Source organism: Ranitomeya imitator, chromosome 6 (assembly GCF_032444005.1).
Source record: "Ranitomeya imitator isolate aRanImi1 chromosome 6, aRanImi1.pri, whole genome shotgun sequence".
NCBI classification, from domain to species: Eukaryota; Metazoa; Chordata; class Amphibia; order Anura; family Dendrobatidae; genus Ranitomeya; species Ranitomeya imitator.
Window position 1 is genome coordinate 220,260,021 of NC_091287.1, and position 16,647 is coordinate 220,276,667.

Genomic DNA, 16,647 nt, shown 5'->3' on the forward strand with positions numbered 1-16,647 from the left:
AAAGCAAGAAATCCCACTTATTAAATCTGACAGGGCACACCTGTGAAGTGAAAACCATTCCCGGTGACTACATCTTAAAACTCATCAAGAGAATGCCAAGAGTGTGCATAGCAGTCATCAAAGCAAAAGGTGGCTACTTTGAAGAATCTAGAATATAAGACATATTTTCAGTATTTTCACACTTTTTTGTTAAGTATATAATTCCACATGTGTTAATTCATAGTTTTGATGCCTTCAGTGTGAATGTACAATTTTCATAGTCATGAAAATACAGAAAAATCTTTAAATGAGAAGGTGTGTCCAAACTTTTGGTCTGTACTGTACATTACATATGTAGTTGCTGGATATAGCAGTATTCACTGCTTATTGGAGTGCCACGGCCCTTTCTTTGTTAACAAGTGATAGTTCAAATGCCCACCATTCACATGTTACTACTTTCTAAGGATATTCCTCAGGAACCCGGACGTTCCTACAAAATGTGGCATTGGAGACAGCGAGGACCCTTTAGTTGAACATAGTGTGAAATGATATATTATGTTATATATTTTTCATAAGTGTAGCGTTTGTCCTTTATTCATCAGAGTTTTTGCCAGATTGCTGGAGTATAACACTCAAAGCTGCTTAGCCATTTTGCAATTTTTTTGCGTTTTGACCACAGTTTGTACCAGGTCTGCCAAAGTGGGCATTTCTGGAAGCACATGCCAGTGTTGAGATGTTCCTAATTTATTATGTGGCAAAGTGCCTCTTAATAAATTAGGTGCTTCTTATCCCCCCACACCCATCATTAAGATTGGCGTACTAAACACCAGTATTAACCCCTTCACGACATGCACCGTACTAGTACTGCGCATGTCGTGTCTCCCCCTTTGATGTGGGCTCCAGTGCTGAGCCCACATCAAAGTCGCGACATGTCAGCTGTATTGGACAGCTGACATGTGCGCGCAATAGCAGCAGGTGGAATCGCGATCCACCCGCCGCTATTAACTAGTTAAATGCCGCTGTCAAACGCTGACAGTGGCATTTAACTACCGCTTCCGGCCATCGGGCCGGAAATGCACGCATCGCTGACCCCGTCACATGATTGGGGGTCAGCGATGCATTGGCATAACAACCAGAGGTCTCCTTGACACCTCTATGGTTGTTGATGCCGGCTTGCTGTGAGCACTTGGAATTTCTTTCCCATTTTCTGGTACAAAACATGGGAAAACCAATGGTGTCGTTCAAAAGTACAACTCGTCCCTCAAAAAATAAGCCCTCACATGGACATATTGACGGAATAATAAAAAAGTTATGGCTCTGGAAAGGAGGGGAGCGAAAAACGAAAATGGGCTGCGTCTTGAAGGGGTTAATAAATCTATCCCCTTTTTTAAACAATATTTGATGCCACATTATTTTATTTTTTTATTGTTTACTGAGAAATCTCTTCAATAAAGGGTATTTCATGAAGACAACTCATTTTCATCTGCTCTATGGACATCATTATGATATCAGAGTAGTGGGGTCCCCTGCTCGAGACCACCCTGCAGAAGTAAGGACAGCCTTCTGAAGGAGCTGTTTGTATTTTAGTGGATTCCAGCTATTCATGTATTACAGAGGACATACCTGACTGGTCAGTTCCCCACAGAAAAATCTATTTGCTTTGAGTGCCAGAAAAGTGATGGCCACCACATTTTAATGATATGTTTCAGTTGAGGCCAAAATCTATTTTTTGACCCTGCTCTTCTGCTGTAGGTTGTATCATGGACCTCAATAAGTTTGCTTTTCTGTTTTTAAGATGCTGTGTTTTTCTTTTTTCTTAAATGGTGCAGTTTAAGGTAAAATGTAATTTAAGATGGATATACACCTTTTTTTTTATTATGCCCCCACATCCCAGGATAAGCTATAGTTCCAGAAAACCCATTCCATAAAGTTCAGTCATTATTTTGAAAAATAGTTCACCGTAATGTACAGTATATGAGAAGTAACATCTATTTTTCTTTTTGACTGTAGCTAGCAACCCAATGATGAAGGCTCCTCAACTTAGGTATGTTGCTACTACGTTTTCTTTATGTAATATAGTGTAACGTTATTTGACTCATGGTTAAAAAAGGAGGTCAAAGTAGATTTGCTTAACAGCTGATGTCTTCCTTCTGTAGATAGTAGTATGTATCTGTATATGAACTTAAATAATTTAATATATATTTGCTGGTCATTTGCTTGTGTTAATATGCTATTACTGAGAAGACAGAATTGTTTCAGTGTATATGCAGACAATCAGGAATTATTAGCGCTATGGACGCAGCGTATGTCCACTGCCGGCCAGTTCTGTATCTAGGGCCATTCATCCCATTGACATGATGCCCCTCAGCCATAATTCTCAGCAGCTCTTTGCACGCTTTGCTTCATAGAAATGCACTAGGGTGTCTGTGCTTGTACGGAAGAACAAATTTGTACTGAGCAAAGATGAAGGTAAAGGTGTACTGCGCTTGTGTGACCACTAAATCACAACTGTGCTGGGGTACATGATGGTGACTGCTCTCTTAAACAACTTTATAATGCTGTAATTTGCAGAAATGAATTTTTTTGATCTATGATTTTTTTCCCCTGGCATCTGTGAAATAAGCCATCATTAGATGAGCAAAAAATCCTTTTAATATTAGATGAAGGAAGAGTCTATCCCACGCAATTCTGTGCCAGAGCTTGTCCAATACTTTTATCACATTTTTATGAAAGTGAAGCGAGATGGCGAAAAAAATGTTTCCCGTCTGGGAATAGTACAGGACAGATGTGACTTTTCTCTATTGGATTTAAAAGGACCATATGTGCTCTGTATTTTCTGGGTTACTGGGGGCTTTAGTTTAACAGTGTGAGTAGCATATTTCTCTATGCCTTAGGGCAGCATTACGGCTGATAAGTAAAGTGAAATATGCTGGCTTGTACATCGATGACAGCATGGTGGTCATTTTAAGCCACATGAAGTACTAATGCCATGCTTGAAATCTGTAAGATCTGCAAAATAGATTCCTTTTGAAGGTATTAAAGATAAGTGTTATGGGCAGAGGGTAATTCTTCATGTAGTACGTCTGCTGAATGTTAAAATGGCTGGTATAAATTGGGCTTTTGACTTGAGCCATGTCATTGTACATTACTAGAAAAAGATATGCATATTCTGCATGTGAAAAAATTGCTCTTACATTTATATGTTTAAATGTTTTCAAAAGGTTTTGATTTTGCTTGTTTCCCCTCTTTTCCTCCTCCGCTTCCTTTTCCTTCCGGTCTACTTTATAAAACGGGTTTTCCAGGTTAAACTTAAATTGCTGCAGTCAGCCTGCCTGCAGATTGCCAAATCCTGAGAGTATGCCATATGCACATTCTGCTGTCTTCACGTGACTGATCCTTTGTGATTTGCATACAGAAATAGGCGGCATGTGACTGCCAGAATGCATATCACCTAATAGATGTATCGTAACTACTGTTTGAGAAGGAACTAAAAAGAAATCCTAACAGTGGACATACAGCACTCACTGTCAGGATTCCCCTTTGTTGCCCATTCAAGCAGCTGTCACGTGAGCAGTCACATGTGATTGCAAACTGGAACATGACTGCCAGTATACAAATTTTCCCTTTCTTCTCTCAATAGAATTTGAGTCAATTTGCAATTCATATATGAGCAATCAGTCAACTGCTCAAGGAGCAACACAAGGGAATCCTAACAATGTTCACATGGCGCATGGTCAGGATCCGGCAATCTGCAGTAATGTAGACTAAGGCTACAGATTGCCAAATCTTGACAGTCTGCCTTGTCCATATTGTCAGGATTCTCTTCTGTTGCCTGTTTCAGCAGTTGTCTCATATGCACATTGCATAATGAAGGTCACATTCTGTGAAGCAGGAAACATTGCAAGTTGGCATGTGACCACTGAAATGCAATTTGGAATCTGGCGGTCACGTGACGACTGCCGGAGTAGGCAACAGAAGGGAATACTGACAGTGTACACATGATACATTTAGGATTAAGGCAATCTGCAGTCAGTGACTACAGAAATTTAAGCTTAACAAAGGTGACAGGAGGAAAGGTAGAGAAACTAGCATAATTAAAAAGGTGTATATGTGTTATTCATACTGCCGTCCAGTGGGCGCAGCTGAGCCCCATACACTCCAGTCAGCCACACCCAGTGGACTGCCGCGTCACTAGTGGAGGTGAAGCCTTGTTCAATACAAGTGTATGGCATGAGGCACACCCACTAGACAGGCTCTGGCTGGGAGTATGTATAACGCATACATACCCTCCGGTCCCATCTCAGAAACCGGTGAATTCCCGCGGCGCACAGTGCGTGCACTGGGGGGGATTCAGAGTGCAGAGTTATCAATTTGGACCCGACAACCCCTTTATGTTTAAAAAACCTTTTAATGATTAGCTGATGCCTTTTTAGTCTAATTGATATAACCTTGAAAAATGATCATTTTTAGGCGATCAAAAAAGATTGAATGTTCAAATTATTTATTTTTAAAGAACCTTTTAATTCCATGGTGGTGTCCATGTGAAGAGGGTTTACATACAAACTACATACCGCATATGAATTACAGTGAATAAAGGAACAATGACAGACTGAGGGATGTACAGAGGGATTGAGGACCCTTCCCTAATGGGCTTGCTATTTACAAGATATGGGGGAAGAAAACTAGGTCAGGGGGTTGCAGCTGTTCTGGCAGTGATGAGGTGGCAGTGCTGTTATTGTATGTAGGCTTTTCTGAATAGATACGTTTTCAGGTTGCTTTTGAACGTTTCCGTGTCAATTGTGGAAGACATTCGGATATGCTGAGACATTGAATTCCATAAGATGTAGAATGCTTAGGAAAAATCTTAGAGTTGGTTAGGTGAGGAGGAACGTGGATATCATTCATACTCTTGTGAGTGCTGTGCGTTGTCACTCGCATCCATAGACTTATATGGGTATGAGTGAGCCAAGACTCGGCTGAATCTCTGTGCCAGTCGCAGCCTGTGAAATGATGACATAAACAACATTTTTTTTTTTTTACTTTCAAATCTCCCCCAAAATTTTCATCTCTTCACCCCTTTACAACCTTGAACATATAGTTACGGCCAAGGTCGCCTCCCTCCCTTTGATAACGGGCTCTGTCGAAGAGCCCGCTACTATTTTGGTACATGTCAGCGATCTACTATATCTACACCAAAATGGTATCCATAAAAGTCAGCTAAGCACGCAAAAAAGAAGCCATCACTCAACCCCAGATCACGGAAAATTGGACACTACGGGTCTCGGAAAACGGCGACTTTTCTTTACAAACTTTTGGATTTTTTTTTTTCACCTCTTAAATAAAAAAAGAACGTAGACATGTTTGTTATCTACGAGTCATAATGGCAAGTTAGTTTTAACATTTAGTGAACATGGTAAAAAAAATAAAAAATAATTTGGAATTGCTCTTTTTTTTGCAGTTTCACTGCACTTCGAATTTTTTCCCAGTACATTATATGGCAAAACCAATGGTGTCGTTCAAAAGTACAACTAGTCCCGCAAAAACACGAGCCATCAAAAAACATAGAATCTTCTGGGAATGAAGGGTTTAACCCCTTCCCGACCTGTGACACAGCGTATGCGTCATGAAAGTCGGTGCCAATCCGACCTGTGACGCATATGCTGTGTCACAGAAAGATCGCGTCCCTGCAGATCGGGTGAAAGGGTTAACTCCCATTTCACCCGATCTGCAGGGACAGGGGGAGTGGTAGTTTAGCCCAGGGGGGGTGGCTTCACCCCCTCGTGGCTACGATCGCTCTGATTGGCTGTTGAAAGTGAAACTGCCAATCAGAGCGATTTGTAATATTTCACCTAAAAAAATGGTGAAATATTACAATCCAGCCATGGCCGATGCTGCAATGTCATCGGCCATGGCTGGAAATACTAATGTGCCCCCACCCCACCCCTCCGATCGCCCCCCCAGCCCCCCGATCTGTGGCCCGCTCCCCTCCGTCCTGTGCTCCGCTCCCCCGTCCTCCTGTCCGCTCCCCCCGTGCTCCAATCACACCCCCCGTGCTCCAATCAAACCCCCCCGTGCTCCGATCCACCCCCCCTGCACACCGATCCACCCCCCCTGCACACCGATCCACCCGCCCGCACACCGATCACTCTCCCCCATGCTCCGATCCCTCCCCCCCCGTGCTCCGACGCCCCCCCGTGCCCTGATCTCCCCCCCCTGTGCCCTGATCTCCCCCCCTTATACTTACCGATCCTGGCGGGGTCCGTCCGTCTTCTTCCCCGAGCGCTGCAATGTTCCAAAATGGCGGGCGCATGCGCAGTGCGCCCGCCGAATCTGCCGGCCGGCAGATTCGTTCCAATGTGAATTTTGATCACTGTGATATAATCTATCACAGTGGTCAAAATAAAAAAACAGTAAATGACCCCCCCCATTTGTCCCCCATAGATAGGGACAATAATAAAATAAAGAATTTTTTTTTTTTTCCACTAAGGTTGGAGTTAGAACTAGGGTTAGGGTTAGGGTTAGGGGTAGGGTTAGGGGTAGGGGTAGGGTTAGGGGTAGGGTTAGGGGTAGGGGTAGGGGTAGGGTTAGGGGTAGGGTTAGGGTTAGGGGTAGGGTTAGGGGTAGGGTTAGGGGTAGGGGTAGGGTTAGGGTTTCGATATGTGCACACGTATTCTGGTCCTCTGCGGATTTTTCCGCAGCGGATTTGATAAATCCGCAGTGCTAAACCGCTGCGGATTTATGGCAGATTTACCGCGGTTTTTCTGCGCATTTCACTGCGGTTTTACAACTGCGATTTTCTATTGGAGCAGTTGTAAAACCGCTGTGGAATCCGCAGAAAGAAGTGACATGCTGCGGAATGTAAACCGCTGCGTTTCCGTGCAGTTTTTCCGCAGCATGTGTACAGCGATTTTTGTTTCCCATAGGTTTACATTGAAATGTAAACTCATGGGAAACTGCTGCGGATCCGCAGCGTTTTCCGCAGCGTGTGCACATACCTTTAGAATTAGGCTATGTGCACACGGTGCGGATTTGGCTGCGGATCCGCAGCGGATTGGCCGCTGCGGATCCGCAGCAGTGTTCCATCAGGTTTACAGTACCATGTAAACCTATGGAAAACCAAATCCGCTGTGCCCGTGGTGCGGAAAATACCGCACGAAAACGCTGCGTTGTATTTTCCGCAGCATGTCAATTCTTTGTGCGGATTCCGCAGCGTTTTACACCTATTCCTCAATAGGAATCCGCAGGTGAAATCCGCAGTAAATCCGCAGGTAAAACGCAGTGCCTTTTACCCGCGGATTTTTCAAAAATGGTGCGGAAAAATCTCACACGAATCCGCAACGTGGGTACATAGCCTTAGGGTTAGGGTTGGGTTGGAATTAGGGTTGTGGTTAGGGTTAGGGGTGTGTTGGGGTTAGGGTTGTGGTTAGGGTTACGGCTACAGTTGGGATAAGGGTTAGGGGTGTGTTGGCGTTAGAATTGAGGGGTTTCCACTGTTTAGGCACATCAGGGGGTCTCCAAACGCAACATGGCGCCACCATTGATTCCAGCCAATCTTTTATTCAAAAAGTCAAATGGTGCTCCTTCCCTTCCGAGCCCCGACGTGTGCCCAAACAGTGGTTTACCCCCACATATGGGGTATCAGTGTACTCAGGACAAACTGGGCAACAATTACTGGGGTCCAATTTCTCCTGTTACCCTTGAGAAAATAAAAAAATGCTTGCTAAAACATCATTTTTGAGGAAAGAAAAATGATTTTTTATTTTCACGGCTCTGCGTTGTAAACGTCTGTGAAGCACTTGGGGGTTCAAAGTGCTCACCACATATCTAGATAAGTTCCTTGGGGGGTCTAGTTTCCAAAATGGGGTCACTTGTGGGGGGTTTCTACTGTTTAGGCACACCAGGGGCTCTGCAAACGCAACGTGACGCCCGCAGACCATTCCATCAAAGTCTGCATTTCAAAACGTCACTACTTGACTTCCGAGCCCCGACATGTGCCCAAACAGTGGTTTACCCCCACACATGGGGTATCAGCGTACTCAGGACAAACTGGGCAACAATTACTGGGGTCCAATTTCTCCTGTTACCCTTGAGAAAATAAAAAATTGCTTGCTAAAACATCATTTTTGAGGAAAGAAAAATGATTTTTTATTTTCACGGCTCTGCGTTGTAAACGTCTGTGAAGCACTTGGGGGTTCAAAGTGCTCACCACATATCTAGATAAGTTCCTTGGGGGGTCTAGTTTCCAAAATGGTGTCACTTGTGGGGGGTTTCTACTGTTTAGGCACACCAGGGGCTCTGCAAACGCAACGTGACGCCCGCAGACCATTCCATCAAAGTCTGCATTTCAAAACGTCACTACTTGACTTCCGAGCCCCGACATGTGCCCAAACAGTGGTTTACCCCCACACATGGGGTATCAGCGTACTCAGGACAAACTGGGCAACAATTACTGGGGTCCAATTTCTCCTGTTACCCTTGAGAAAATAAAAAATTGCTTGCTAAAACATCATTTTTGAGGAAAGAAAAATGATTTTTTATTTTCACGGCTCTGCGTTGTAAACGTCTGTGAAGCACTTGGGGGTTCAAAGTGCTCACCACATATCTAGATAAGTTTCTTGGGGGGTCTAGTTTCCAAAATGGGGTCACTTGTGGGGGGTTTCTACTGTTTAGGCACACCAGGGGCTCTGCAAACGCAACGTGACGCCCGCAGACCATTCCATCAAAGTCTGCATTTCAAAACGTCACTACTTGACTTCCGAGCCCCGACATGTGCCCAAACAGTGGTTTACCCCCACATATGGGGTATCAGCGTACTCAGGACAAACTGGGCAACAATTACTGGGGTCCAATTTCTCCTGTTACCCTTGAGAAAATAAAAAATTGCTTGCTAAAACATCATTTTTGAGGAAAGAAAAATGATTTTTTATTTTCACGGCTCTGCGTTGTAAACGTCTGTGAAGCACTTGGGGGTTCAAAGTGCTCACCACATATCTAGATAAGTTCCTTGGGGGGGTCTAGTTTCCAAAATGGGGTCACTTGTGGGGGGTTTCTACTGTTTAGGCACACCAGGGGCTCTGCAAACGCAACGTGACGCCCGCAGACCATTCCATCAAAGTCTGCATTTCAAAAGTCACTACTTCCCTTCTGAGCCCCGACGTGTGCCCAAACAGTGGTTTACCCCCACATATGGGGTATCAGCGTACTCAGGAGAAACTGGACAACAACTTTTGGGGTCCAATTTCTCCTGTAACCCTTGGGAAAATAAAAAATTCTGGGCTAAAAAATTATTTTTGAGGAAAGAAAACGTATTTATTATTTTCACTGCTCTGTGTTATAAACTTCTGTGAAGCACTTGGGGGTTCAAAGTGCTCACCTCACATCTAGATAAGTTCCTTTCGGGGTCTAGTTTCCAAAATGGGGTCACTTGTGGGGGGTTTCTACTGTTTAGGCACACCAGGGGCTCTGCAAACGCAACGTGACGCCCGCAGACCATTCCATCAAAGTCTGCATTTCAAAAGTCACTACTTCCCTTCTGAGCCCCGACATGTGCCCAAACTGTGGTTTACCCCCACATATGGGGTATCAGCGTACTCAGGAGAAACTGTACAACAACTTTTGGGGTCAAATTTCTCCTGTTACCCTTGGGAAAATAATAAATTGCAGGCTAAAAAATCATTTTAGAGAAAATAAAATTTTTATTTTATTTTCATGGCTCTGCGTTATAAACTTCTGTGAAGCACTTGGAAGTTCAAAGTCCTCACCACACATCTAGATTAGTTCCTTTGGGGGTCTAGTTTCCAAAATGGGGTCATATGTGGGGGATCTCCAATGTTTAGGCACACAGGGGCTCTCCAAACGTGACATGGTGTCCGCTAATGATTGGAGCTAATTTTCCATTTAAAAAGCCAATTGGCGTGCCTTCCCTTCCGAGCCCTGCCGTGCGCCCAAACAGTGGTTTACCCCCACATATGGGGTATCAGCGTACTCAGGACAAACTGGACAACAACATTTGCGGTCCAATTTCTCCTATTACCCTTGGCAAAATAGGAAATTCCAGGCTAAAAATCATTTTTGAGGAAAGAAAAATTATTTTTTATTTTCATGGCTCTGCATTATAAACTTCTGTGAAGCACCTGGGGGTTTAAAGTGCTCAATATGCATCTAGATAAGTTCCTTGGGGGGTCTAGTTTCCAAAATGGGGTCACTTGTGGGGGAGCTCCAATGCATAGGCACACAGGGGCTCTCCAAACGCGACATGGTGTCCGCTAACAATTGGAGCTAATTTTCCATTCAAAAAGTCAAATGGCGCGCCTTCCCTTCCGAGCCCTGCCGTGTGCCCAAACAGTGGTTTACCCCCACATATGAGGTATCGGCGTACTCGGGAGAAATTGCCCAACAAATTTTAGGATTCATTTTATCCTATTGCCCATGTGAAAATGAAAAACTGAGGCGAAAATAATTTTTTTGTGAAAAAAAAAGTACTTTTTCATTTTTACAGATCAATTTGTGAAGCACCTGAGGGTTTAAAGTGCTCAATATGCATCTAGATAAGTTCCTTGGGGGGTCTAGTTTCCAAAATGGGGTCATTTGTGGGGGAGCTCCAATGTTTAGGCACACGGGGGCTCTCCAAACACGACATGGTGTCCGCCAACGATGGAGATAATTTTTCATTCAAAAAGTCAAATGGCGCTCCTTCCCTTCCGAACCTTACCATGTGCCCAAACAGTGGTTTACCCCCACATGTGAGGTATCGGTGTACTCAGGAGAAATTGCCCAACATATTTTAGGATCCATTTTATCCTGTTGCCCATGTGAAAATGAAAAAAATTGAGGCTAAAAGAATTTTTTTGTGAAAAAAAAGTACTTTTTCATTTTTACGGATCAATTTGTGAAGCCCCCGGGGGTTCAAAGTTCTCACTATGCATCTAGATAAGTTCCTTGGGGCGTCTAGTTTCCAAAATGGGGTCACGTGTGGGGGAGCTCCAATTTTTAGGCACACGGGGGCTCTCCAAACGTGACATGGTGTCCGCTAAAGAGTGGAGCCAATTTTTCATTCAAAAAGTCAAATGGCGCTCCTTCCCTTCCAAGCCCTGCCGTGCGCCCAAACAGTGGTTTACCCCCACATATGAGGTATCAGCGTACTCAGGACAAATTGGACAACAACTTTCGTGGTTCAGTTTCTCCTTGTACCATTGGGAAAATAAAAAAAATGTTGCTAAAAGATAATTTTTGTGACTAAAAAGTTAAATGTTCATTTTTTCCTTCCATGTTGCTTCTGCTGCTGTGAAGCACCTGAAGGGTTAAAAAACTTCTTGAATGTGGTTTTGAGCACCTTGAGGGGTGCATTTTTTAGAATGGTGTCACTTTTGGGTATTTTCAGCCATATAGACCCCTCAAACTGACTTCAAATGTGAGGTGGTCCCTAAAAAAAATGGTTTTGTAAATTTCGTTGTAAAAATGAGAAATCGCTGGTCAAATTTTAACTCTTATAACTTCCTAGCAAAAAAAAATTTTGTTTCCAAAATTGTGCTGGTGTAAAGTAGACATGTGGGAAATGTTATTTATTAACTATTTTGTGTCACATAACTCTCTGGTTTAACAGAATAAAAATTCAAAATGTGAAAATTGCGAAATTTTCAAAATTTTCGCCAAATTTCCGTTTTTATCACAAATAAACGCAGAATTTATTGACCTAAATTTACCACTAACATGAAGCCCAATATGTCACGAAAAAACAATCTCAGAACCGCTAGGATCCGTTGAAGCGTTCCTGAGTTATTACCTCATAAAGGGACACTGGTCAGAATTGCAAAAAACGGCCAGGTCATTAAGGTCAAAATAGGCTGGGTCATGAAGGGGTTAAAATGAAGCTGCCTTGTATTGGAAACTTCCTGTTACTTAAGTCTGATAAAACTTTGATAGTCATGTGCAAATTACATGTGGTGGTGTTGCTCTTCCGCAGAAAAAACTCAACAATGCATATAAATTTTTTTACTTGTGGATTTTCATTGTCATTCAAGTCTGTTGGAGAATTCTGCAAATAAAATGTATACTTACAGCAAGAGACATAATGCACATTTCAAAACCATAGCACGTCGGCTTCTGTAGCATAATAAAAAAAAAAATGGTGACCGAGTGACAAAAGGTCATTATTATTATTCAGACATTTGTTACTATGTTGAATAGAGGGGCAGTCAGGATTGTTGTTTTTTTGTTTTTGTTTTTTATTTTTTTTATTTTTATTTTTTAACAAAACGCTCAGTAGAAATGGTGACCTGTCCCGGTTACAGAAATCCTTGTCCTTTGGGGAGGTATTTGTCAAATATATATTTGTAAATGTATTTGAGACTTCATGAAATCCTTTTTGCATGGTATAAGTATAGAGATATAAGCAGAAAAGTACAGAAAAATATAAATTTTTCTAAAGAAGCTAAAATCCAGCCAACTTTGAAATAGCGCAGAAGTAATGTAGTGGAAAGAGTCTCTGGAACTCTGAACCCATTTCTGTGAGACGTTCCAGTTTGCGTACATTTTCAGCATCTGTAGTTATGGTAAGAGATTGGTGCATCCAAAAAGTAAAGTTCGGCATCCATACCGAACACCTACTGTTTGAGCACGAACACCGAACACGGACCAGGAAGTCCGAACACCGGGTGTTTGTCCCATGTGCATGACAGCGCGGCAAACACTGCTTCTGATCGGCGGTGAAATCATCAAAAGACAGCGTGATAGTGCAGCTGTGATCGGACGTAGAAAGTTTATTTCCGGTCATTGGTGGCTGATGAAACTACTGCTCCCATCAGCTGACACCTGCTGCCGCTAATAACAGCATGGCTTTCCACACATTTTTGGCAACCAGCCTTGCTATAGATATTGATCCCAATCATAAAAAGAGCAGCCTGCAGCCACCCAGAAAAGGCACATCTATTAGGTGCGCAATTCTGGCGCTTTGCCCAGCTCTTCCCACTTGCACTGTAGTGGTGGCAAGTGGGGTTAATATTTGTAGGGTTGATGTCAACTATGTATTGTCCAGTGACCTCAATCCCACAGATTAGTAATGGAGAGTCGTCTATAAGTCACTTATCAATTACTAATCCTAAAGTTATATGGTAATTAAACACACATCAGAATAAAGTCCTTTATTTGAAGTAAAACAACACACTTTTCCTTTTTGATGTAAAAATAATCCTAAAGTTATATGGTAATTAAACACACAGCCAGAATAAAGTCCTTTATTTGAAGTAAAACACACTTTTCCTTTTTTATGTAAAAATAACAAACACCGTTATACTCACCTAATGACTAATTCCACTGAATCTCTCGTCTCCAGTAATAAAACAAAAATAAAAAACAACAATATTCTTCAGCTCTCCGTCGTTCTGTCCCACGCCGTAATCCATGTCTGGGGGATAAACAGTTTTTAACCTGGAAGGTGCCAAGATACAACCGTCCATGGTGAGAACCACTGGGAAAATGCACATGACAGCGTGGCAAACACTGGAAGGGGAACAACCAATGGAAGGTAGTGACATATTCGACAACAGAGACACATTGGGAGGTGAGAGTGGAGGTGATAGGACCATTTTTGACTGACATTTCTTGCTCCTGGTCTTCATTTTCCGATGCGGCACCAAGTCATTAGTGGGAGTCTTTCTGAGTTTCTTTGTTGTATGAGTGGGAGTTTGGCAGAGTGGCCTTTGTAGCAGTGCGTGGTGCTGGACTGTGCAGCGTGATGGATGCTTCTTGCTGCAGTGGTGCTGCACTCTGTAGCGAGGTGGCTGCTGCTTGCTGCGGGGATGCTGCACTCTGCAGCGTGGTGTAGCTGTGAACTGGGGGAACTGGCCAGTGATGCTGTGCTTGTTGATGCTGGGAAAATCCAGCCTGCGGCTGATAGCTTTTGGACTGCTGCTGCTGTAATGCCTGGCTGTAAGCAGCCTGGCAGGCCTGCATGGCGTTCAGCTGGAGTTCAGGTGTAAGGTTTTCCGACACGCCCGGCTCTATTGCTGGAAAAAAAAACTTCCCGTCGGTCTCTGAAGGTCGGCTTCCAGGCAGTCAAGGCATCTGTGGACATCCTGGAAAAGTGTGTTCACTTGAGTGAACCCACTGTCCAGTCTATCTCCAATCACCTTCATTTCATCCTGGAAGACCGAGCTTAAGTGAATAAACTCGGGCATGACTGACCTCTCCCAGGCCCATTGCCGCTGACGAGAAGTCCCAACAAAAGCAGTGGCAGAGGGCTAGGAGAGGGAAAAACCTGATGGACCGGCTGCCTGTTCCCCAGCCTGTGAAGCCTGCCTGGTTTCTAGATCGCTGGTGGATGATTGGGACAGTTCGTTGGCTGGTCGATGAGGGGCCGCTCCAACAGAGGAAGATCCAAGTTCTATAGTACTGTTCCATGTTGTGTGTAAAAGAAAAGCATTACTAAAAAAAGTAATGTTTATATAATAGACAACAGAAAAGATTCACTCGCTGAGCAAGCACAGGCCTCAGAAAAGACAGAATGCGATTGTATTTGTACTTCGGAAGCTTTGGAGCAGCACCACTTTTAACCCGCATCTCCTGTCTGATATACACTTCTCCAAAAAAAATAAAGGGAACACTTAAACAACAGAATATAACTCCAAGTAAATCAAACTTCTGTGAAATCAAACTGTCCACTTAGGAAGCAACACTGACAATCAGTTTCACATGCTGTTGTGCAAATGGATTAGACAACAGATGGAAATTCTTGGCAATTATCAATACTCACTCAATAAAGGAGTGTTTCTACAGGTGGGGACCACAGTCTACATCTCAGTACCAATGCTTTCTGGCTGATGTTTTGGTCACTTTTGAATTTTGGTTGTGCTTTCACACTCGTGGTAGCATGAGACCGACTCTACAACCCACACAAGTGGCTCAGGTAGTGCAGCTCATCCAGGATGGCACAACAACGCGAGCTGTGTAAAGAAGGTTTGCTGTGTCTGTCAGCTTAGTGTCCTGAGGCTGGAGGTGCTATAAGGAGACAGGCCGGTAACCAGGAGATGCGTAGGGGGCCATAGGAGGGCAACAACCCAGCAGCAGGACCGCTACCTCAGCCTTTGTGCAAGGAGGAACAGGAGGACCTCAGCCAGAGCCCTGCAAAATGACCTCCAGCAGGCCACAAATGTTCATGTGTCTGCACAAATGGTTAGAAACCGACTCCATGAGGATGGTCTGAATGCCTGACGTCCACAGATGGGGGTTGTGCTCACAGATGAACACCGTGCAGGGTGCTTGGCATTTGCCACAGAACACCAGGATTGGCAAATTCACCACTGGCGCCCTGTGCTCTTCACAGATGAAAGCAGGTTCACACTGAGCACATGTGACAGACGTAACAGAGACTGGAGATGCCGTGGAGAGCGATCTGCTGCCTGCAACATCCTTCAGCATGACCGGTTTGGCAGTGGGTCAGTAATGGTGTGGGGTGGCATTTCTTTGGAGGGCTGCACAGCCCTCCATGTGCTCACCAGAGGTAGCCTGACTGCCATTAGGTACCGAAATGAGATCCTCAGACCCCTTATGAGACCATATGCTGGTGCGGTTTGCCCTGGGTTCCTCCTAATGCAGGACAATGCCAGACCTCATGTGGCTGGAGTGTCAGCAGTTCCTGCAAGATGAAGGCATTGAAGCTATGGACTGGCCTGCCTGTTCCCAAGACCTAAATCCGATTAAACACATCTGGGACATCATGTCTCGCACCATCCACCAACATCACGTTGCACCACAGACTGTTCAGGAGTTGGCGGATGCGTTAGTCCAGGTATGGGAAAAGATCCCTTAGAAGACCATCCTCGGCTTCATCAGGATAATACCCAGGCATTGTAGGGAGGTCATACAGGAACGTGGAGGCCGCACACTCTACTGAGCATAATTTCCTTGTCTTGAGACATTTCCCCTGAAGTTGGATCAGCCTGTAACTTCATTTTCCACTTTGATTTTGAGCATCATTCCAACTCCAGACCTCCGTGGGATATTAGTTGTGATTTACATTGATAATTTTTAGGTTTTATTGTTCTCAACACATTCCACTATGTAATGAATATAGATTTTCAACTGGAATATTTCATTCTGTGATATGTAGGATGTGGGATTTTAGTGTTCCCTTTATTTTTTGCGCATTGTACTTATTGAAGCGATCCTTCATCGAATTCCAACAAACGTTTACTCCCTTCACTGTGAAGGGGGAAGAAAAAAAAATAATTGTAAAAAAGACAACATTTACAGCAAAACAGAGACCACATTGCAATACTTACGAAAATCCTTTCTGGCTTTTGTCCTTGCATGGTCCCAGTCATCCAACAGCAATCTGGCCACTTCTTCCCAGAGTCGTTGAATCAATACTGAGTCGGAATGATTGTGATCACAGGGGTCCCACAACACTACAAGCTCTTGAACCAGTGGAATGAGTAGGTCATTGTCAATGACATGTTGACCTTCCTCACGTTGTTGAACCTATAGATTAATTAAAATAAGAAAAAAAAATTATAAGTCATACAGATTTAAAGATACAAACCTGAAAAAAAATCAAATTACAAGTCTGATAATGAAAAAAATACTTACACCCTGACTTTCCTTCTCAGGAATTTGAACCCGACGACCCTGAAAGCCCACCCTCCGGATATGAGCTGCCGGGTGTACTTGCAC

At 43.7% G+C, this 16,647-nt stretch overlaps 1 protein-coding gene across 1 annotated transcript in view; it reads left to right on the forward strand.

Moving 5' to 3' along the window:
• The window catches only part of EPB41L4B (erythrocyte membrane protein band 4.1 like 4B), a 252,755-nt gene that overhangs the window by 192,299 nt on the left and 43,809 nt on the right, over nucleotides 1–16,647 (forward strand). The window contains exon 13 of the mRNA XM_069730489.1: nucleotides 1,990–2,023. Within this exon, the coding sequence (XP_069586590.1) occupies nucleotides 1,990–2,023 (34 nt within the window). The remainder of the gene's footprint in view (nucleotides 1–1,989; nucleotides 2,024–16,647) is intronic.